At 38.6% G+C, this 23,873-nt stretch overlaps 1 protein-coding gene across 1 annotated transcript; it reads left to right on the top strand.

Moving 5' to 3' along the window:
• Window positions 1–19,185: 19,185 nt before the first annotated feature.
• On the top strand, window positions 19,186–20,919 carry LOC128196789 (uncharacterized). The gene is made up of 4 exons (XM_052878430.1): window positions 19,186–19,689; window positions 19,774–19,997; window positions 20,097–20,354; window positions 20,445–20,919. Exons 1-4 carry the CDS (start codon window positions 19,192–19,194, stop codon window positions 20,632–20,634), a joined length of 1,170 nt encoding a protein of 389 aa, XP_052734390.1. The 5' UTR covers window positions 19,186–19,191; the 3' UTR covers window positions 20,635–20,919.
• Window positions 20,920–23,873: the final 2,954 nt, after the last annotated feature.

Genomic DNA, 23,873 nt, shown 5'->3' with positions numbered 1-23,873 from the left:
TTTTTATATATAGTGTTCTTATAAGGACCATATCTAATCTAGGATTTAAGGCAAAAATTGTATTAAGCTTATTCTATTAAGGCAAAAAAACTTATTTCTTATTTATTTTCTTCTCTTTCATTAATTCAAATAATTTTATAAATTTTTACTTCCCCTTTTTATTTAATTTTCCAAAACTCAATCCAAAAATAAAAATAAATGAAATATATAGAAGATTGAGCCATAAATACGATTAAGATAAAATAAATAAACGGTCAAACTTTTTATAAAAAGAAAAGAAAACGTTATGACATTAGTTTGGAAAATAGTTTTATATTATTATCTAAATATAAATTATTATATAATAAATTTGTTTAATTTTCAATAACTTTTTAAAAATTATATATAAAATCATTTATAATTGTTTCGACATGGTAATTGAGATTAAGGTCTAATATCTATGTGATAGTTATGGTCTCCTAATTCATAGTAGTCATTTGTTTTACAGTGTCAGGAGGTGTTTTCATGTTAAAAACAATTTAATTATTAAATAAGTATTAAATACAATTACCTATTTTTTTTACCTTATATATATTTATAGATTTATATTTATAGATTTGATTAATAATAACAGAACACAGTAATTACATTTTATTTTAAATTATTTATCATTAGAATTAATCTCCTTGAAAACCCGTTCTGTGTGTGACTGGACAACTATACAAAATAATTATATAAAACTTGTTTTACACTATTGGCATGGTTAAACTCAAACTATCTAATAGCATAATCAAATTGAAAGCACGTGAAAAATAGTTCAATATTATTGTCAACACCCAATTTCGTCCGGATTGACTTTTAGGTTTGTTGTATTTATTTTCATCATGATTGTAAAATAAAAAAAATAAAATAAAAAAAAGAAAATAAATAGTAATGAATAATAAAATAAAAAAATATATACTGTGAGAACCTGATTAATTAACGCACACTAATCCACACTCTGAGCACCATTTAATGCACCGTGCCACGTCAAAACGCACTCACACTTCCACTGCATGCGTCTGCCAAGTGTCACGGTTGGAGCATTCTGAGAACGTTAGTGGAAGACAAGTGGCGTGTGGAGGATGGGAGTTCGTTCTGTGTGGGAAGGAAGAGAATTTTCAGAAAAACTCTTCCCATTCTCTGCATGCAATCACCTTCTTCCTCACGAAACTCTGACCTTCCTGTTACCAATAAGGAGTATTGGTAAATCTTGAAGAAATTTGTTTTGATGATGCTACAAGAAGTTTTAGTTGAAGAAGATATTAGAATTAGTTAAAAGCAATTTGTAGAAATTAAATGTAGTAGGAAATTCTTGTAAACCTTGTAAACTTGCATTTTTAACTGCAATAATCGATTATGGAATGGCAATAATCGATTATCACAAAGTCATACAGGAATAATCGATTATCTCTTCATATAATCGATTATCACATTTTGAAAACCCTGTAACGGACTTGAATAATCGATTATCACTTACAATAATCGATTATTCATGGCAGTTGGGAGCTAACCTTTGGCATTCAGTGTACTTGGCTATATATTTTGATTTGGAGAAATAAAAAAAAAAATGTTGTTGAACAGAAGCTCTAGCAGAATACTGTTTGTCAGAGGAAGTTCTCAGAAGCTATAGTTCAAGTTCCCTTGCTTGGTCTCGTGAACAGGAGAGGCTCGCGTTTCGTGTGTCGATTGTCGGAGCAAGCTCTCTTCGAGTTAGCAAGGTGCTCTGCCTGGTCTCGTGAATAGGAGAAGCTCGCGTTTCGTTTGTCGATAGTCGGAGCGGTTCTCTTCGAGTTGGCAGAGTGTTCTTCTTCCGGTTCGTTCGTCGAAGGAAGGTTTATTTATCTGCTTTATTAACTATTTGTTGTAATCTGTTAAACCATTTTTAGTGAAAAAGGTTAATCACTATTTATAGTGATTAACGACTGGACGTAGAATCTTTTGATTCGAACCAGGATAAAAATTCTGTGTTGTTCTTCTTATTCCCTGCACTCATTTTATTTTACGTATATCAACTGTTTGATAAATTTTCTCAAAGAAAATTATTTTTACTAAAAGGACCAAATTAATTTTAATTGTGATCGAACACGCTTTCCACTCTCTTTCAAGTTTTTAATTCCGCTGTGCGACTCTATAACGGTACCGATTGTTCCAACAATTGGTATCAGAGCTTGCTTTGATAGTTTTTCAAAATTTGCGAAAATGGCCGGTCACAATCAAAACCATGTATATGCTGAGGGTGCTTCCATTAACAGACCTCCATTGTTTACTGGTGATAACTATGCTTTTTGGAAAGTGAGAATGGAGATTTTTATGGGGTCTGTTGATAGAGGTATCTGGGAAGCTGTACAAAATGGCCCTTATATTCCTATGAATACTGTTGATGGTGTAGAGACTGAAAAACCTTATTTTAATTGGACTGCTGAAGAAAATAGACGAGCTCAGTTTGATATTAAGGCTCGGAATATAATTTTATTTGCACTAACCATTGATGATTTTTTCAAAGTATCTGTTTATAAAAGTGCTCAGGAAATGTGGAAATTTTTAAGAGTCACTCATGATGAAGTATTGAATGTGGCTAAGTTGACTTGTTCGAACTCATGGTCTACATTAAACTCCTCAAGCTCAAGCGATTCTAATGAGCAAGAAAATCTATGCTTGATGGCCAACGATAAATCATCTGAAAGCAAAATCTTGAAGGAAAAGAAGGACTATCAAGGTTCCTCTTCAAGCTTCAAATGTTATGGATGTGGTGAAAGAGGCCATCTGAAAGCTGACTGTTCAAGCAACAAAAGAAGTAAAGAAAGAAAAGAAAAGAAAATTCACAAGAAGAAGAAGGTTCACATTGCCTCGAAGGATAATGCATCAACCACCTCTAGTTCAAGTGATTCTGTTGAAGAAATAAACTTGTGTTTGACAGCTAATTTTGATGATGCTGGAAGCCAAGTAAGTAATTCTAGCTATGAATCTAATGAATTTGATTTACAAAAGGCGTTTCTTGAATTACTTGATGAATCTGAAACATTGAATGCTGCTTATAAAAATATGAAAAAGGAATTTAAAGAATTGAAATGGAAATATGAAAATGCATTAGATGAGGAAGTCATATTAAGAAACAAAGTTAGTAATCTTGAAACAAAATTGTCTGAATCTAATTCAAATGAAAAACCTGTTGAGTGTTTATCTTGTAAAAGTCATATGTTTAACATTGACATACTTGAAAATTTACTTTCTAAAGCAACCAAGTCTGTCTCACATGTTTTTAGAAGGAGCAATGTTAGAAATAAAGAAGTGCATCATAAAAAGTCTAAAGTTAAGAGAACTCGTAGAGTTTGGGTTGAAAAAGGAACAACTGTAAAAACCAAACTGCATGGTGTTTGTTGCTTCTATTGTATGAAAAAAGGACATACTTCAAATAAATGTAGTATCAAACATTTTGATGTTCCTGATGGAAAATGTGCTTGGATTCCCATTATAAAGTAATTTGTCTCTAACCCTGAGGACCCAAATGAGATTATGGGCACCAAACCTCTCTTGGATGGTTTTGCAGGTTAAGTTCTCAAAAAGAGAGGAGAGATCCATGGTATTATGCTTTCGGAAATAATGATCTAAGAGCAGGAAGTGAATCCATCAAATGGCATTCAAAGCCTTGGTTCGAACTCCATGTGATTGAGCTAAGTGTTGTTTGAACTGTGTTATTGCACTTTGTTCTGGTTATCTTTCTAATTTTCCATTATTTGATTATTGTTATATTCATTTAAATGAGTTGGTTGATAGATTTTCATTGGCATTTTTAGATAATTAAGTTATTTGATGATTGAATTAGCATTTCCGTTTCAAAGATGTTTTCTGTGGAGATCTATTTATATGCATGCCATATGAGCTATGATTTGCTCCACATAAAGCTTGATTACAAACTGTGAAAATCACTGTAGAATAGTCTTTAAAAGCAGTTGTCAAAACTACATTTCCTTGTTTGAGTCAATTTTCCAGTTTTAAATTCTGGTTTGCCAATATTTCATGGATAAAATCCATTGAACCAAGATAAACAATGTTATTGAATTAAATCTGATTACTGCATATTGATGTTTTAATTTTTATATATGTTGTTTTATATGCAGAGTTGAATTCATTGGGTTGAACAGATTGGGATATGAGAGTGCATGAATCATAGCTGTTGTTTTGAAAGTTGTAAATTGTGTTGTCAAAGTTAGTTTTTTGAACTGATTGTGCTAGCTGAAATGCTTTCATATCAAACCTGTAGCAGCTGTGATAATTTCCATTTAAGCTACTGTTGCATTCATTTTAGTTTATAAATTGGTTGCTTAATCATTGATATCTTAATTGTTTGAAAAATGGTTGTTGATTTCGTGGGTTAATTGAGTATGCTAAAAGTTAAATTTGAATTGCATATTTAAGGGGGTATCTTTACTTTATGAACTTAGAAGAGAGGTTGGAGTGTTAGACATATCTTAGAATCAAAATCTATGCAAATTTTTGCATTTTTCGTAAACTTAACGCTTCATAATCGATTATCATCAAGTCATAATCGATTATTCATGCATTAAAATCAATTCTGGAAAATCTTGAGCAGATAATCGATTATCATTATGCATAATCGATTATCATGCAATTCTGGGCAGTAATTATTGAACTGATAATCGATTATCACAAGCCATAATCGATTATCACGCTGACATGTTCAAAAATAGAGTCGTTGGAGCATCCCATAACGGCTATAAACGACCATAAACGGCTAGTTTGTCCATTCTTCTTATAATGTAATATTTATTTTCATAAATAAAATGATCTCTTGATTATATGCATCCTTTGATTAATTGAGGGGGAGATCATATTTAGGGGGAGCCTTCAACATCCGATCTTTTTGCTTCTGATCAAAAAGGGGGAGAAGAATAATACAAGGGGAGAAGTATAAATTATTACAGGTATTGCTAACCTTGTTGTTGTTTGTTAGCTTGTATGTTTTGCAGGTAAGCCAAACTTGCTTTTAAAATTGCATTTTTGATCATCATCAAAAAGGGGGAGATTGTTACCAATAAGGAGTATTGGTAAATCTTGAAGAAATTTGTTTTGATGATGCTACAAGAAGTTTTAGTTGAAGAAGATATTAGAATTAGTTAAAAGCAATTTGTAGAAATTAAATGTAGTAGGAAATTCTTGTAAACCTTGTAAACTTGCATTTTTAACTGCAATAATCGATTATGGAATGGCAATAATCGATTATCACAAAGTCATACAGGAATAATCGATTATCTCTTCATATAATCGATTATCACATTTTGAAAACCCTGTAACGGACTTGAATAATCGATTATCACTTACAATAATCGATTATTCATGGCAGTTGGGAGCTAACCTTTGGCATTCAGTGTACTTGGCTATATATTTTGATTTGGAGAAATAAAAAAAAAAATGTTGTTGAACAGAAGCTCTAGCAGAATACTGTTTGTCAGAGGAAGTTCTCAGAAGCTATAGTTCAAGTTCCCTTGCTTGGTCTCGTGAACAGGAGAGGCTCGCGTTTCGTGTGTCGATTGTCGGAGCAAGCTCTCTTCGAGTTAGCAAGGTGCTCTGCCTGGTCTCGTGAATAGGAGAAGCTCGCGTTTCGTTTGTCGATAGTCGGAGCGGTTCTCTTCGAGTTGGCAGAGTGTTCTTCTTCCGGTTCGTTCGTCGAAGGAAGGTTTATTTATCTGCTTTATTAACTATTTGTTGTAATCTGTTAAACCATTTTTAGTGAAAAAGGTTAATCACTATTTATAGTGATTAACGACTGGACGTAGAATCTTTTGATTCGAACCAGGATAAAAATTCTGTGTTGTTCTTCTTATTCCCTGCACTCATTTTATTTTACGTATATCAACTGTTTGATAAATTTTCTCAAAGAAAATTATTTTTACTAAAAGGACCAAATTAATTTTAATTGTGATCGAACACGCTTTCCACTCTCTTTCAAGTTTTTAATTCCGCTGTGCGACTCTATAACGGTACCGATTGTTCCAACACTTCCTTCTTCTCTGCCTTCTCTCTAAACTCTTTTCATCTTCTCTCTAAGATCACTCACCACCAGCATCTCTGCTTCCATTTCAGAAACCGTAGAATCATTCACGGTGTTGTAAGCTTTCATTTGAACCGAACAAGTTAGAATTTTGTGACTGGTAAGTTCTCGTCCCTGAACGTTCTCCTCTTCTGTTTCTGCGAACCAAACTCTGGTTGCATGCATGAGTTATAGGTCTGAACTGTATGTGATTTTGGTATCTTAGATTAAGTGGAAAATCGTGGAGTGACTCGTTGGGTAGAAAGCTGTGAGAGAACGAGAGAACCCTAAGCATTTGGAAGTGCACTATTAAACCAGGTAAGGGAAGCTTTAGTAATTTAATTTATACTGGTATGGTGTGTATGAAAGCATGAATTGAATTGAAATTATGAAATGTATGATGGTTTAAGCATGCGTGAACGAACTCTGTTGTTGTACTGGATGTATATTTGTAAGATTGGTTGCACTGTATGTTGAGAATGAAACGTATGATCTGGAATATGATTGAATTCTGTATGAGATGAAATGATAATATGAATTCTGTAATGTCTGAGATTTATGGTGGAGATAAATTATAAGTTATAAAAACTGTGAAGTTATCGTGTATGAAAAATCTGGAAAATATCATAGTCTTTGCTTGATAATGCACGCTCGTCATCGAACGGTCTTATACCGTTCGGTTTCCCTGGAAAATAACTTAGAATAAGAATTCTTTCATTTGGAAAGGATCTTGACTGAGAACGAGCGTCCTTTGTGTGAAGGGTTAGGTTTGAGCGTTCGGCTCAGCCTAGCGTGTCCAACGATTGAAAATAAATTGAAGTGTATTTAGACCGCTCGGTTTTGTTCACCAGCGTTCGTCATAAGTAGCGCTTAGTATTATACTGAGCGTTCGTCCAAATGAACCCTCGATCTTAGACTGAGCGTTCGTCCTAAGTTAGCGTTCGGTCTAATACCGAACGTCCGTTCTAAAAGCGCGTCCGTTCTATTTGAGTGCTCGGTCATTGACTTAGCGTCCGTCCAAAGCAGTGTTCGGTTTTATAACTGAACGCTCGTCCTTATCATTGCTTCCTGAGCGAACGTAACTAGCGTTCGTCCGAATTCTTAATTGACGTTCGGTCATTGACTGGCAGTGTTCGTTTCCGAATTTAATAATTGTGAAACCCTAAATACTTAACGCACTAAAATCCACTCTTTAATCACCATTAAACCCATTTTGACACGTCAAACCCAATCTGCATGCGCCTGCCATGTGTCACTGAGGGAGCGTTCCAGATCGTTGGTGGAAAACAAGTGGCATGCAGAGAATGGACGTTCGTGCTGCGGGAACACTCTCTGCAGTCTGCATGCGCTGACGCCATTCTGTCACGTCAGAAGCTTCTAAAAGCGGTAGTGGAAACCAGGTGGCAGGACGTGAGTTGCATGGCCGTTTGACGTGGGAGAGAAATGATTTCTCTGAAAAACACTTTCTCTCATTTCTGCACTCATCTTCTTCCTTACGAAGCTCTAGCCATTTCTTTTCTCCAGCTTCTCTCTAAACTCTTGCATCTTCTCTCTAAGATCACTCACCACCAGCACCTCTGCTTCCATTTCAGAAACCGTAGGATCGTTCACGGTGTCTGGAGCTTTCGATCGAACCGAACACGTTAGAGTTCTGTAACTGGTAAGTTCTCATCTCTGCACTTCGTCCATTCAGTTCATGCGAACCAAAATTCTGGTTGCATGCGTGGGTTAGGGGTCTGATCTGTCTACGATTTTGGGTGGATTAGATTAAGTGGAAGTTGTTGAGTAAACTTCTGGATAGGAAGCTGTGAGAGCAAGAGTGAAACCCTAGCATTTGGAAGTTCACTACTGGACCAGGTAAGGGAAGCTTTAGTAATTTAATTTATACTGGTATGGTGTGTATGAAAGCATGAATTGAATTGAATTTATGAAATGTATGATGGTTTAAGCATGCGTGAACGAACTCTGTTGTTGTATTAGATGTATATTTGTAAGATTGGTTGCACTGTATGTTGAGAATGAAACGTATGATCTTGAATATGATTAAATTCTGTATGAGATGAAATGATAATATGAATTCTGTAATGTATGAGATTTATGGTGGAGAGAAATCATAAGTTAGGGATCGTATAAAAATCTGTAAAGTCATTGTAAACTGAAAAGTTTGGAAAAATATCATTTTCTCTGATTGATCAATTACGCTCGTCCTTGTACGGTCATATACCGTTCGTTTTCTCTAAATTTGAATTAGAGTGAAATTCTTTCATTTGGAAAGGATTCTGTCTTAAGACGAGCGTCCCCATTTGAAATGCTAATTGAGCGTTCGTCCTAAGTGGCGTTCGGTCTTAGACCGAACGCTCGTTCAAAAAGGTAAATGGTTGGTAGCGTTCGACCTTATGTCGAGCGTCCGTCTTTGATAGCGTTCGACCTTATGTCGAGCGTTCGTCTTTGATAGCGTTCGACCTTATGTCGAGCGTTCGTCTTTGATAGTGTTCGACCTTATGTCGAGCGTTTGTCTTTGATAGCGTTCGACCTTATGTCGAGCGTTCGTCTTAAACGGCGCACGGTATTCTACCAAGCGTTCGTCCGAAATAGCGCTCGGCCTTATAACGAGCGTCCGTTCTAAATCGCGCAAGGTCTTCTATCCAGCGCTCGTGCAAATTGAATAATTATTGATTTTTGAAAACGTTCGTCCTGATTCTAAATAGCGTTCGACCTAAATTCTAAATAGCGTTCGTTCCGATTCTCAAATAGCGTTCGTCTATACAGCGAATTAACGTTCGTCTTTTTAAAGAAGTGTAACTAAGAATGAAAATGAAATGTTGAGGGAATTATAAAGTGTGCGAACCATATATGAGATGAGATTATGATTTTGGAATTTGAACGAACGTTCCAAGGAGGAACGTCTCTATGATTGATTATGATGAATTGTAAAGTGTGACCATGGTAAAATCGCTGATGGCTGATCATCCTGATATTCCATGAGTACTCGTCCTCATGTAGAGGAGAGTAGATCATGCGTGGGAATGGCAGGAGGCCCTAGCCCTATTGAGTACTTTGAGGCTGATAGGGTTAACCTCGGTTGGCAGCTGATGAGGGTTCCAGTTACTACACCAACCGGGTGCACGAACGCCTGCGGTTACATGGATTCACACAGTCCGGACGGTCGGTCTTATGATAGTTGGATGAATTATATTATGCTTTGATGTATTGATGCATGTCTTGTGTGTTAAATTCCTATGTTAAATTGTATGTGTGATGTATGAATTGAATTACCTAAGCTTACCCTTGCAATTCCTTGTGTTGTCTACTGTTTATGTACGTCCGTCTTGTCAATGCAATGATCATCCGTTGTGGATGTGAGCAGATGAGGAGGCGCCACTTGAGGCTATGCTGGAAGAAGAAAATTTGGAGGACGCCAACCTAGTAGAAGTGGAGGTTAAGGCCGAGCAGTAGATCGCTCGCTCTTTGGTAGCTGTTGTAGTTTATAAATGTTTTAGGATGTTCGGTTACGTATGTTGTAAAACCGTTCGTTGTTAGCGTTCGTTATTTTGTTTTTGGGGCTCGACTTTGTAACGCTGAAACTCCTAGCCGTTCGGCTTGTGTTCTCTGATTAGCTGTAAAGACTGTTGACTGTTTGCTGTTAATTGTAATTAATTCTAATTAATGGTAATTACTATTTATTGGGATGTTACAATAATACTCTGGTTATTTATTTAAATATATTTAAAATGTATTTATCCTTCTGATTTAACCTCAAGTCTGTATACTTAGAATTTTTACTAAGTATTATTCAGATCTTCTAGACTCAATCTCATTTAAATTATTAAGTATTCTTAACGTCCGTAAGTGGATAAGGGTTCGTTTCTTTTGTTCAGAAACGAGGTTGCAGTGTACTGTAATACGTTCGTCTTGATCTATTAAAGGATGGACGTTCTTTAAATTAAGAGAGTGGAACACAGAATGAAAATGTGAATAAGAGAACTGGTTAATATGTGCGAATGGTATTCTGAATGAATTTTATTGAAGTGGATTGTGAATGAGCGTTCCAAGGAGGAACGTCTCCATAATGTGAATATGAGAAGTTATGTAGTATGACCATGGTAAAGCTGCTGATGGCTGTTCATCCTGATATTCCGTGAGTGCTCATCCTCATGTAGAGGGGAGTAGGTCATGCGTGGGAATGGCAGGAGGCCCTAGTCCTACTGAGTACTTTGGACTGATAGGGTTAACCTCGGGTGGCAGCTGTTGAGTGTATCCCAGTTACCACACCACCCGGGTGCAAGAACGCCTGTAGATACATGGATTCATACAGTCCGGACAGTCGTTAATTATGAGAGTTTGGATGATTGATTTTATACTCGTATGTACTATTGTATGATTTGTATGATTTATTTCATATGTTAAAGTTTCTGTTGGTTGTATGAATTAAATTACCTAAGCTTACCCTTGCAATTCCTTGTGTTGTCTACTGTTTATGTACGTCCGTCTTGTCAATGCAATGATCATCCGTTGTGGATGTGAGCAGATGGTGAGGCACCACTTGAAGTAATGCTGGAAGAAGAAAATTTGGAGGATGCCAACATGGTAGAAGTAGAGGTTAAAGCTGAGCAGTAGAGTGCTCGTTCTTTAGAAATTGCTAGTGTTTCTGTACGGTATTTTGGGACATTCGGTTATCTGTTTTTGTAAGACCGTTCGTCCAGATTTTTGATGCTTGGTAGCTAGATTCCGAACACTGTAAATGTTGTACGTTCGGTTTTTATTTAAGCAGCTGTTGTAAATATTAAGACTGCACTGTAATTTTCTGTAAATGTGATTAGTTCTAATTAATGGTAATTACTATTTATTGGGATGTTACATATACAAATTAAAAATAAACAAAAAAAATATATATATATAAATAAAATAAAAAAAATAATAAAAAATAAAAATAAAAAGCATTCGCCCTCCACCGTTCGTCCTCTGCCCTGCACGACCGTTTGTCCTTTGCCTTATTCGACCGTTCGTCCATTAAACTCTCGGACGTTCGGCAATTTTCAGCTTCAACCGTTCGGTCACTCGTCCTCAATCGTTCAGCCATTTGGTGTCATTGACGTTCGGCAATTTTCAGCGTCACGCATTCCAACTGTTCCGACGCTCGTCCTCAGACGTTCGGCCAGTTTATTCTCATTGACGTTCGGTAATCCTCACTCTAAGCGTTCCGTCGTTCGACCATTCAGCCTCTGAGGTAGCGAGCGTTCGGTCTTGGCCTAATGGTTTTTAGTTTAATATGGCGTTCGGTTTTGAACGTTCGGCCTAGTGGTGCATGATCTTCTGCCGTTCGCTGAAATACAATTCAATCAGAAAATAGCGTTCGGTCACTTTCTTATGTTTTCAACGTTCGGTCTTGTTGTCTTTATTCTCAGTTGAACGTTCGGCCTTGATGTGTTTGTTACTGAACGTTCGGTCTTGATGTTTTGAACGTTCGGCCTTGATTTGCCTATTCAGAGTTGGACGTTCGGCCTTGTGTTGTTCAAACGTTCCGTCATATTATGTGTTAGTGAACGTTCGGTTACGTTTATTCTTAGTGAACGTTCGGTCTTGATGTTGAACGTTCGGTCATGAATTGTATATTATTAACTGAACGTTCGGCTTTGAACGCTCGTCCTATGCCCTGTGCGCTCGTTCTCCCTCTTCTGCCGCTCGTTCCCCCTCTTCTTGCGCTCGCCCAGGTAGCTCAGCCTTTTCGGCCATTCGGCCTCAAACCATTCGACCTCAAATACTTTCGGTCGTTCGTCGTTACCTGTTCATATTGATAGCGTTCGGTCATTTTTCTTTGGTAGTTGAACGTTCGGTCTTGATATGTTTTTCTGTGTCCATAGTGAACGGCCGTTCTATACTCGTGCGTTTGATGGGGCGTTCGTCTTTTCTCTTATTGCCGTTTTAATAAAAAATATAATAATAAAATAACAAAAAATAACAAATAAAAATAATAAAAGAAATAAAAACAAAAATCCCAAATCTGGAACGTGTATCACCTCCTAGGAAGTAAAAAAAAAAAACAAAACAAGGAAAGTCCCATGTCACAGAATGTGTCTGAGCTCCTGGGAAGTGAACAAGAAGAAAAGGGAAACGAAGTTTCGGATTACGGAATTAGTTGAACAATGTTTTTTCTTTTGTCTCACCAAAGAAAAAGACGAGGTAAGATCCCGGATCAGGGAATAGGTGATGAAGATGCAAAGTGTTTTTAAATGGTTTTGGGAGAGAGCAGAGGGGGCGGTTAATTTCCGGAGACGAAAAAAAAGCAATAACGGAGGGAGGCTTCTTCATCTTGAAGCATTGTCCACTGCTGAGGAGGATCCATCCTCCATATTCACACACAGTTACTGGGGGGATCTTCTTCATTTTACTCTTCAATCATCATTCACCCAGTGCCACAACCAAGGCCTTTGCCTTTCACGACCATCCCCAATACACACACGGCTACTGGGAACACCCATGGCTATCAACCTCAAACTCCTTGACTCCCTTCACCCGTAACCACCTCTGCCCACTGTAACCATAAAAAACCTCAACCTTTGACTACTCTTCATCTTCTTTATCATTTTCGTCACCAACACCCTAGATCTCCAACACTCGTTCAAGACTTACCACGGCCCAACCTCACCTCTAGCACCCATCAAACACAGCCAAACACTCATCCCCATATTCACACGCCCACGGATATACCCGTAACCACCAAACTTCAACTTCATCTTTCAACCGTCAAAGAAACCAAAGCCATTTTCATTTTTTTTCACACAGACAGTAAAACACCACTACCGACACCCCACGGCCAACATCCATCATCTATCAGACACTTCTCAGACCATTCTCCAACCCCTCTGCTCCTCTCACCCGTAATCATCCCAACCATTTCTTCTTCACAACTCACTCACTACCTCCAATACATTTCCCGTCACCATATCACCCATTCTTACCATTTTTCAATTACCCAAGCCAAGAGGGAAACTCACTCACTCACCGAATAGCCTCCACCCAATCCCTCTCCATTCTCTCTTAACTCCGAAAACCCCTATTCATCAATCATCTCCAAAACCTCTCACACCATCACCCATAAACTAACCACAACACAACCAAATAACCCAACCCATTCCCAAATCACCATCAATAGCGGGGAGGGGGCAAGATCTGACGCTGCGGCCAGTGGCGGCCTTGGAAACGCCTGGGAACTGCCGGCGACATTAGAGATCAGGCGGAGGACTCTTCGCGGCAGCCGGCTTGGCAGAGACGGCCTCACGCACGCGAGGGGAAGGAAAAAAAGGGAGCGAGGACTCCAGCGGTGAGCGGCGGTGGTCAGCGTACCGGCGATGGCTCGGACTGCAGCTGGCGGAAGTCGGTTTTGGCGGAGGCAGTGGCGTCGCGTGCGGTGGCCGTTTGAACACCTTTGCTTCTTTTGGTAAGAATGGGAGGAATCCCTAAGGGTCTCATGAACCGAAAAATGGAAAGGCCTTGGGCCTGCAGCTCTCACTAATAAGCCAAAAACAAAAATAAAATAAATAAAATAAAATAAAATAAAAACATTGTTTCCTTCACGCACCCCCGGTTTTCACCCGTACACCTCCTTTCATTTGGGCTTAAGCCCATCCATTTCTGCAAACAAAAATAAAAAAAAAGAATTGGGCCGGACAAGCAGATACTCAATGCACCTCCAGTTTCATCTTGACACCCCTGGCGGACACAAAGTCAAAAAGAGGGGATTTTGGCCCAAACTAAGGGAGCTCCAATTTTACTCCGCATGCAACACTGGTTTTTATCTCTGCACCCCCTATTCTTGTTGGTTTGTTTCTCTCGCTTTGTTCTTAAATTTTTATTTCTTTATTATTTGTTTTTTTTTCCTGTATGTAGCCCTTTGTGTGATAACTCCACTCTTGTATATTGCATCTTATATTTTGTTGGATTTGTTCATAAAAAATATAAATAAAAATATAAAATAAAACAAACAAAGCCGTGTGAGTACTCGTGCGATCGTACGCATCAGCCTAGTGCTCATTATGCAAATAATAAGAAAAAAAGCCGTGTGAGTACTCGTGCGATCATACGCATCAGCCTAGTGCTCATTACGCAAAATTAAAAGATAAATTAAAAATCAAAAAAATATGCTTTAAAGGTCAAGCACATGTGTGATCATTCGCATCGTCCTTGTGCTAGACATCTTTCCATTTTATAAAAATATTAAGCACATGTGTGATCGCACGCATCGTCCTTGTGCTGAAAACATTTTCTGTCTTTTATAAAAATACCAAAAATATATAAAATCTTCAAAAACTAAAAACATTCACATTTTCAATCAACAAACAATCTTTCTAGCCAGAACTACGTGATCCTTGATTCTCCATCAAAAGTGGAGATACGTAGGAGCAAGGCCAGTCCTTGTCAGGTTCACTTTCCCAAAAATCCAAAATCATTTTACAAACAAAATTCTCAATCAATTTTCAAACAAATTTTCAAACAGTTTTCTAAAAGAACTACGGAACCCTGATTTCTCATTCTTAATGAGAATACGTAGGAGCAAGGTCAATCCTTGTCGGGCCCAAAAAACTAAAAAATACATGTTGTTTCTTTAGAATCTTATTTTAGGGGATAGTTAAATATTTTGAAAACCACATCATATTCGCATATTTAGTTAAAGGTACTGCCTTAGGGCAGGCGTTGTAGGGTACTAATACCTTCCCTACACGTAACCGACTCCCGAACCAAGAATCAAGTTATACGCAAACCACAGATCATCGGAATCCACCGCCACCATCTGCGTAGTGCATAGAATAAACGTGAAGAAGAAATTTCATGGAACTAAGGAAACTGAAGTGTGGAGAATAGGAATTGAACCTTAACGCTACCAGGTCCATTAGGAACGATGTCTCTGCGAACGATCCTCATGGCTGTGGATACCACCGGCGCTAAACACCACACTTTCTTCCTTTTCTCTCTCTCCTTGAAACGACGGTTGTGACATCCCAAATATATACGTCATGCATATATAATAAAGACGTCATCATGCATAATATAGGAAAGCAGTCAAGAGTAATTTAAGGATTACAATCATCCTCAAAATAGTGCAGAAATTGACAATACGATTATTAGAATCTTCAATGGAAATCACGGAAAATTTTAAACTTAAAATACACACAAATGTAATTAAACGAGTTCACGAAATAAGAATTAGTAATGCTAGGTTGCAGCACTGCCGTCTCCATCAAGAGCTGCTCCCAAGGTATCCTCCCCGCCATCTGCTCCCATCCAAGTGGATGATCATCGCCAAATAACATATCCAAATTGGCACACAACACAAACAATGCAAGGGTGAGCTAGATATAAAAAGCATGTTATCATACATAGATTCATATGAAAGAACAGTAAATTGACATTACAAGACTTGTTACTTTATACCCGACTCGTTACTTTATAGACCGACTCGTCCGGACTAGAATGATTACCGAGCTATGGCGGGTCTTGCACCCGTGGTGGCTTTATGAAACTTGGGCACTACCGCCCTGGCACTACCGCCTGGTGAAACTTTGGGGCACTACCGCCCGGCCACAGTCACGAGGTTAATCCGTTATCTCTCACCTTGGGTCATATGGAAGCACCCAAGACTAGGACCTCCTGCTACTCCTCACCACATGGTTCAATCCTCTCTACATGAGAAGAAAGACCATTGGAGCTTCAGGATGACCCCCAAAACTGAGCTACCATGTAATCATTCTATACAACCCCAAAACACCACCATGTATCCTCTCCTTGAGGATCATGGAATTACGTCCATGAATCATATTATTACTTTGAAACTTAACCACAATTATGAATATTCCGATACCACCATATTATCACAACAAATCCAACATATTTCATACATTCACATATATTCAAATAAATCACGTCACAGACAATATTCCAACCATTGGTACACATAATTCAACCCAAGAGCAAAGGAACTTGGAATCCAACTTATTTGAAAAATACTATTTGGACGAGCACTATTCACCACCCAGGACGAACGCTATTAAGCCAAAAGGACGAACGCTAATTTTCAAATGAACGAATGCGAAATACCGAATGGACGAACGCTAATCACCTTGGACGAACGCTCAACGCACCACTTCTTTGGACGAACGCTCAGGCCGAGGACGAACGCTACACTCAGAATTTAAATAATACCGAACGCTCACAAACTAAGGCCGAACACTCACAAACTAAGGCCGAACGCTCAAGATCAATTACTTAGGCCGAACGCTCAACTACCGAACACCAAATTCAATACTGGACGAGCGCTCAAAGATCAAACCTTGACAAGACCGAACGCTTACTATTTATACATACAGAAACAAAATCTACTAAGACGGAACGCTAATATCACTAAAACTCAACAAGAACGAACGCTAACGAACTCCTAACAGTATGAGACCGAACGCGCAACTTGGACGAATGTTCAATATCTGGACGAACGTTCTTAGGCATTTGGACGAACGCTTAGCAGGCCTCTTCCTTGGACGAACGTTCAGTGACTTGGACGAACGTCCAATTCTTAACAAATTGGACGAACGCTAATCTGAAAACCATAAATGGACAAACGTTCCTAGCTATTGTGGACAAACGTCCAATTTGAAACCAAATTGGACGAACGCTCGAAAATTTGGACGAACGTCCAATTTGAAGCCAAATTGGACGAACGCGCCTGCAGAATTTCAGAATTTGCAGAAACCCAGAAACGAAACCAGAACCCAAATATCCATCCCATTCTTCCCAGATTTGCATCAAATACAACATATATCATCAATTAAACAAAAGATCTAGCTCCCCTTACCTCTTGAAGACTTCCTTGAATCACTTCCAGAGAGTTTGATCTCCTTCCAACTTCAAAAGTTCTTTACTTCTCCTCTTTCCCAGAACCTCCAGCCACTCTTCAACTCTTCCAAATGCACCACCAAAGCCTCCTTGCAGCTTCAACAGCAGCTCCCACTTCTCCCCTCTCAAATTTGGCAGCAAGAATTTCCAACCCCGAGTGCAGAACCCCAAAGCTTCCTTTTAACTTCCCAAACTCTTCCCTCTTCCCCTCTTCTTCTCTTTTTTTTTTTTTGGTTTAATGTCTCCGTAGGTCCCTATTTTGGTCATGAATTTCAAATAGGTCCTCGTCTTTTTCGGCGTATCAATTGAGTCCTTGTTTTTGTAAAATTGAATCAATTACAGGCCTGCCGTTAATTTGGACAAACGGCCGTTACGGTATTGGTTAGGTGGCATGGTTGAGTGCAGACGTGGCATTTAAAACGATTATTGTATAAAATAATTGGTATGCACGTGTGTTTATTCAGTTTTGGGTAAGGGTAAAGTAGGAAATTTGAAAAAATTAAAAGGGCAACTGAGATTGGGGAAAGAATTATACGTTTTTATTGTTAGGGTTCGCGTGAGAGGCCAAAAATCGCGATCGTAATTTCGAGACTGAAGCGGCAGAGTGCATGCAGTGGGCGGTGTCTGTGGGTCCTTTTGTTGTTGGAAGGAAGAAGCTGAAGCACGTGGTCAGTGGAGGTAAGTGTTTCTGCTTTATTGTATTCGTTTTGATTCAATCGAAACTACAATCACTTGTGGTGGTCCCCCATTGCTGTATGGTTTGGTCTCTGGTTTTGATTGCATTTTGGTGGTCCCCCATGTATGTTTAAAGTTATTTGACTTTGTCTGAGTGCGTATGTTTAAAGTTATTTGATCTCTGTGCCTGTTTTAATATATATTTTTTTTGTCGTGATATGTTTTCATAATAGGTCTGTAGATATATTTATTTTGTGTTGTGCGTAATGGAGGACGCTATTGTGTGTGTGTTCCACCATGGAGGAAAGTTCATTAATGATAGTACCCTAAAGTATGAAGGGGAGACAACAACTTTGTCCTTTGACCCTAACACGTGGAGTTTTTTTGTGATTGTCAGTGTAGTCAAAAGTTTAGGATATGAGAATTTTAAAGAGTTATGGTACTGTTTAGGAGGCGGTTTAGTGTTGAAAAATAGGTTGGAACAATTGATTGATGACAGAGGTGCCATGCATATGGCTAACTTAGCTAGGCTTAATGGTGAAGTTCACTTATACGTTGTACATGTAGTTTCTGATCCCGAAGTCATTCATATGCTTGAAGACATTACTAATGATGAAGGAGAAGTTGAAGGTAATGGTACAGTACAAAAAGAGGTTGAAGAAGATGGTGATTCTGTTAAAGTAAATGGTGAAGGTGATGGTGACTTACAAGAGGTCAATGTTTGTGAAGAAGATGGTGACAGTGTTGAAGTAAATGATGTAGTTGATGGTGAGTTACAAGAGGTGAACGAGGGTGAAGAAGATGGTGGTGCTGTTGAAGTAGAGGTTGAAGGTCATGGTCACGTAGAAGAGTTGCATGAGGTTGAAGAAGAGCAAGAGTTGAATGTGTGTGAAGGAGTCGTGGAGGATGAAGTTTATGTTTGTAGTTGGAGTACATCTACTGAAGAAGGTGATGTACATGGAATTAATGAGTGCTTAGAGGGCCTAGTAGATGTGAGTGTTGAATGTGATATAGATGGTGATGTAGATTGTAATGTCGAAGCAGAAGTAGAAGTAGAAAGTCTTTATGATAGTGATGATGACCGTGATAATGTCAGTGTTGAATGTGATGATCATGACGATAGAGGATTGTCAGATTTTGAGTGGAAATCTGAGGAATTTCTTAGTGCAACAGATAGTGATGAAGAGGTTAATGACACTGAAGGTTATGGTAGGTTTGGTATTTTTTGTATGCCAAAAAGTATGGTAGACTTTACATGGGAAGTTGGGACTTTTTTTGCAGAAAAGCAAGATATTTTAGATGCTGTAAAAGGGTATGCCTTGGAAAATGGGAGGAATATAAAGTTTGTAAAAAATGACAAGAGAAGATTGAGGATGAAGTGCTTTGGTGCAAAAGGAGAATGCCCATGGACCATATACTTTGGTTATATGGAGGCTGTAAAATCATGGCAGCTCAGAACTAAAAAAGACATTCATACATGCAGCAGGGAGTTCAACCTGAAGTTAGTTGACGCCAAGTGGTTGAGCAAAAAGTTGGTGAAAACAGTTCACGAAAATCCTAAGATGAAGGGTGTTGATATTCGTGAAAAAGTTCAAAGGAAGTGGAACATAGGTATATCAAGGTCTATGGCTTATAGAGCCAAAGCTATTGCTTCTAATGAAATTGATGGGTCCTTTAATGAACAATATAAGAGGATATATGATTATGCGCATGAGTTGTTGGAAAGAAATCCAGGATCTACAGTTAAGGTCCATGTTGAGAATAATGACGGTGAGTTAATTTTCAAGAGATTTTACTGTTGTCTGAAGGCATGCAAAGACAGTTTTGTCTGCTGTAGGCCAATAATTGGATTAGATGGAGCCTTTTTGAAAGGGAAGTATGGTGGTGAGCTGTTGACGGCTGTTGGGAGGGATGGAAATGATCAAATGTTGCCCATTGCATATGCGGTGGTAGAAGTCGAAAACAAAGATTCATGGATGTGGTTTTTGGAACTTTTAATTGATGATCTTGGTGGTGGAGAAGTGTGTTCTTCAATTACTTTTGTCTCGGACCAACAAAAGGTAATAATGATATTTAAATTGCTTCTTTCGTATATTGGTTGATTAATTTGATATGGTGATAAGTCATTTACGTTAACACCACAGGGTCTACTACCAGCCATACAACAGTTACTCCCAGGTGTTGACCAGAGATTTTGTGTAAGACACTTATATTCAAACTTTAGGAAAAAGTTTCCTGGTAAAAATCTGAAACAGCTGATGTGGAGGGCAGCTACTGCCACTCATCCACAAAACTGGGAAAGGGAGATGAGAAACATTAAAGATATAAATGAAGACGCATTCAAGCATTTGATTGCCATCCCTCCAAGGTTGACAATTTGTATTAATTATTTTTGCCCTTTCTATATTATTTTATGTTTGTCCATATTAGTTGCAGTTTTAACATGTGTATATATCATCTGTTGTAGATATTGGTCAAGGTCCAGATTCAGTCCAACACCAAAATGTGACACATTGGTCAACAATATCAGTGAGGCTTTCAACAGTGTCTTGGTTCACACCAGGACTAAACCAATCATAACAATGCTGGAAGAAATTAGGGTATACATAATGCAAAGATGGGCAAAAAACAGGGCTAAGATACAATCATTTTCAGGACCAATTTGTCCAAAGATGCAGGCCAGATTTACAAAGGAATCCCAAGCAACCAAGAATTGGATACCTAGGTAACTCTGTTCATAAATGTTTATTCATTCCTTGGTAAACTTTATGTCAGACACTAAAATGTGTTGTTTAAATTTTTTATTTGTTTATAGCTGGTCAGCACACAAACTGTTTGAAGTAAGACACGTCTCCCAAAGTGGAGAAAAATTTGTTGTAAACATAGACGAGTTCTCATGCTCCTGCAGGAGATGGACCATCACAAGAATTCCATGTTGTCACTCCCTTGCCGCAATGAAGTTTCTTAATATTATGGCCAGCAGTTCATTCCAGCTTGCTTTCTAAGGTCCAGCGATCTAGTAGTTGGACGAGCGCTACACAGGGGAAGACGACCACAACGAACGCTCGTCCAGCGATCTAGTAGTTGGACGAGCGCTACACAGGGGAAGACGACCACACCGAACGCTCTTCAGCACGCACGTAGTTGGACGACCGCTACACAGGGGAAGACGACCACAACGAACGCTCGTCCAGCGAGGACGTAGTTGGACGAGCGCTACACAAGGGAACACGACCAGACCGAACGCTCTTCAGCACGCACGTAGAGGGCGCTCGTAATTTAGCTATCAAATGAAACTGCTTATTCAATAGTATCTCAGCAATGTAACAATCAAATTGTGGTCTGATCAGGATAACAATGCTGTAATTTAGCATTTCAACAATGAAACTGCTTATTCTATAAATATGATTTACCATTATAACAATTGTGTAATTTAGCAGTAATTTTGTACACAGTATATGGACTGAATTTATAACAACTCTTCCATTTCATTCATTTCATTAATTTCATTACAACAGACCAAACCTACAACAAAGTTACAAGGAATCATCCTTTCGTCATCAACATTGAAACTAAAACTATCTGTATTACACATAAAACAGACACCAACAACATCACCACCTTCATCAACTTTTCAACAATGAAAACTGATTTTTGTAAATTCAGTATGATTTTCCTAGTACTATCCATGTCTTGACTCTTCACTAGTGTTTCTTTCTTTCCTTCACTGTTGAACAAACTTCCCCTTTCGTCACCACCAATATCATTGCACCATTCGAAGAAGTTGCAACCACTTTCTTCACCACCATTCTGTAAAGACAGCATTCAACTTCATTAGGGAGTACCACCTTCTTCTCACAAACAGTACCAGAACTTGATTACGTTGAGTTGAATCTAACATACCTTATACTTCGAGCATCCCCAAAATTGCTTGCCCCGATTCTTCGTAGTTTTGGCAGTTCTCACCACACAACTTTGACCACAGTAGCAGATCGGTGAAGGCGTACCATTTTCCTTCCGCCTGGCACTGCAACTCGATGAATACCAAGAGTGCTCCTTCGACATTCTCTTCGAACAACTAGTACTACACCCAGCTGCGTCGCAAAACTACAACTTCGACCTCGTACTTCGAATCGAACAAAGAACGCGCACCCTCCCACTTCGAATCGAACAAAGAACGCGCACCCTCCAACTTCAAATCGAACAAAGAACGCGCACCCTCCAACTTCAAATCGAACAAAGAACGCGCACCCTCCCACTTCGAATCCTACAAAGAACGCGCACTGATGAGTCAATATTGTCTCAATTTCACTTAGCTTATTGTGCCGAATTTAATCAGGGAATTGTGCTAAAATGTCCGATATTTTCCCGTTTTTACTAATTGTGCTTAAATTGACCAATAATTCTTATTTTAATTAATTTGAATTATCTAAAGTAATTATTTGCATTAGTAATTGCGGGGAAAATTTTGGAAATATAAATTGGGACATTTGGAAAAACATTCACACACTGTGTTTGGAACAAGCTACACTGTATTTATTTATTCTGTGTGTTGATAAATATTTTTCTTGAATTTGCAATAGCTAAGGTCCATTGGAAAATTAATTTGTTGAAAGAAGACCACATGGACTCAAGGGAGCTCACGGTTTTTGTTTTTGAAGAAAGCTGCTGCCATTGTTCAAGCATTCACGGCCAACACATGCATGGAACTGGAAGGGATTAAATTGAAGTGGGAAACACATTCTCATGTAGGTGCATGGTCTTTGGAAGCAAGTGGAAATCAGAAAAACACCAAGCTAACTCACGGCTATCATCACACAAATGAGGAGTCTTCTTTCTTTTAGATGGGAGACAACATAAAAGAAGTAGGGGCCACCACCATTGGTTGAAGAAGAAATCAAAGTGGCTTAGAAAGACAACACCACACGGCATAACACATTTGCACCTCATGGCCAAAAACATTTCTCACGCATAAGACAAAAACAAATGAAGAAATGGGAGACAACAAAGTAGAAAAATGGGGGCCACCATTACAAGAGCTTCTCACGGTTTTTTGTTGAAAGGATGACTTGGCAAAGCTCAACAAAATTAAGGAGTTTCCAGCTGGCCACATTCCACACGGTTTGCAACATTGGCAAGTCAACAAAAGGTAAAAAAAAGGGGGCACACTTACTCTTGGCTGGAACGTTTAGGAGGAGAGAGCAAATTCAGAATTTGGAGAAGCACAACATCACACGGCTAGCAGCAAAACAAAAGAGGAGAACAAAAACCAACACATGGAGAAGAGAGCTACACGGTCAGCAGCAAACACAAGAAGCATTTGGAAGTCCAGCTGCCACTTGATGATTGGAAGGGGGACTGCATGCTTGCTGAAGAACATCTCTCGGTCCATGGATTCTAGGGAAAAGGAGAGAATGTTTTTCTTGGGAGAGGATGCAGAGGAGAAGAAAAGGAAGTGGACGGCTTAGAGTCAGGGGGCTCTCTCCGGAACTTCTCTTTGGAGGGCTCTGGTATTTTCTTCCACTTCCATTATTCTACACACAGAGAAGATACAAGGAGTACACACAACATGGTTTGAGAAAGGAAGAAAGGTGCTGGTGTGAGATGTTTCATGTCCAGAGAGCTGGAAGAAGTAGGCAGATTGTGTTTGATTATTGAAGCCACTGCTGTCACATACTTGAAGGAGGCACACGGCCAAGGCAGCCAGTTTGTTTCTTTTTACTTTGTTAATTTCTTTGTACCTTGAATATTTTTCTTTGAGAGAACTGGAAACAATTGCATTATGAATGTATGGGTGATGTTTATTCCTTTTGTTATTGCATCTTTCGTTTGGTTTTCTGCACATTTATTCAATCTCCATTCTGTAACTTTTGGGAAAGAGGTGCACGGTTTTGTAAAACCACAGAGCTAGTTCATTTATTTTGCTTTAGCAGTAGAGTAACCGATAGATTTCAATCACCCAGTCAGTAAAAGAAAATAACACAAAAAGAAAGTTGTTTATTTGATGAGGGAGTTCTCGGTTTCTTTCATTTACAGAAGCATGGTTTCACTTATTTTAGTTCCTTAGATGATAGAGAAGAGTAGGATGGTATTACTTAAAAGAAATGAACCAAAAAAATTGTCAATTTTGAGAAGAAGCTCTCGGTGTAGAGGAGAAGAGATCCGTGTGCAACCTTGGAGGTGTTGATTTGTTTTTGCTGGTTTTCTTTGCTGGAAGAAAGCACATCTAGAGAGGAGGAGAATG

Source organism: Vigna angularis, chromosome 5 (assembly GCF_016808095.1).
Source record: "Vigna angularis cultivar LongXiaoDou No.4 chromosome 5, ASM1680809v1, whole genome shotgun sequence".
In the NCBI taxonomy this organism is placed as follows: domain Eukaryota; kingdom Viridiplantae; phylum Streptophyta; class Magnoliopsida; order Fabales; family Fabaceae; genus Vigna; species Vigna angularis.
Note: the sequence above shows the minus strand (reverse complement) of the source record. Positions and strands in the feature narration are given on the sequence as shown.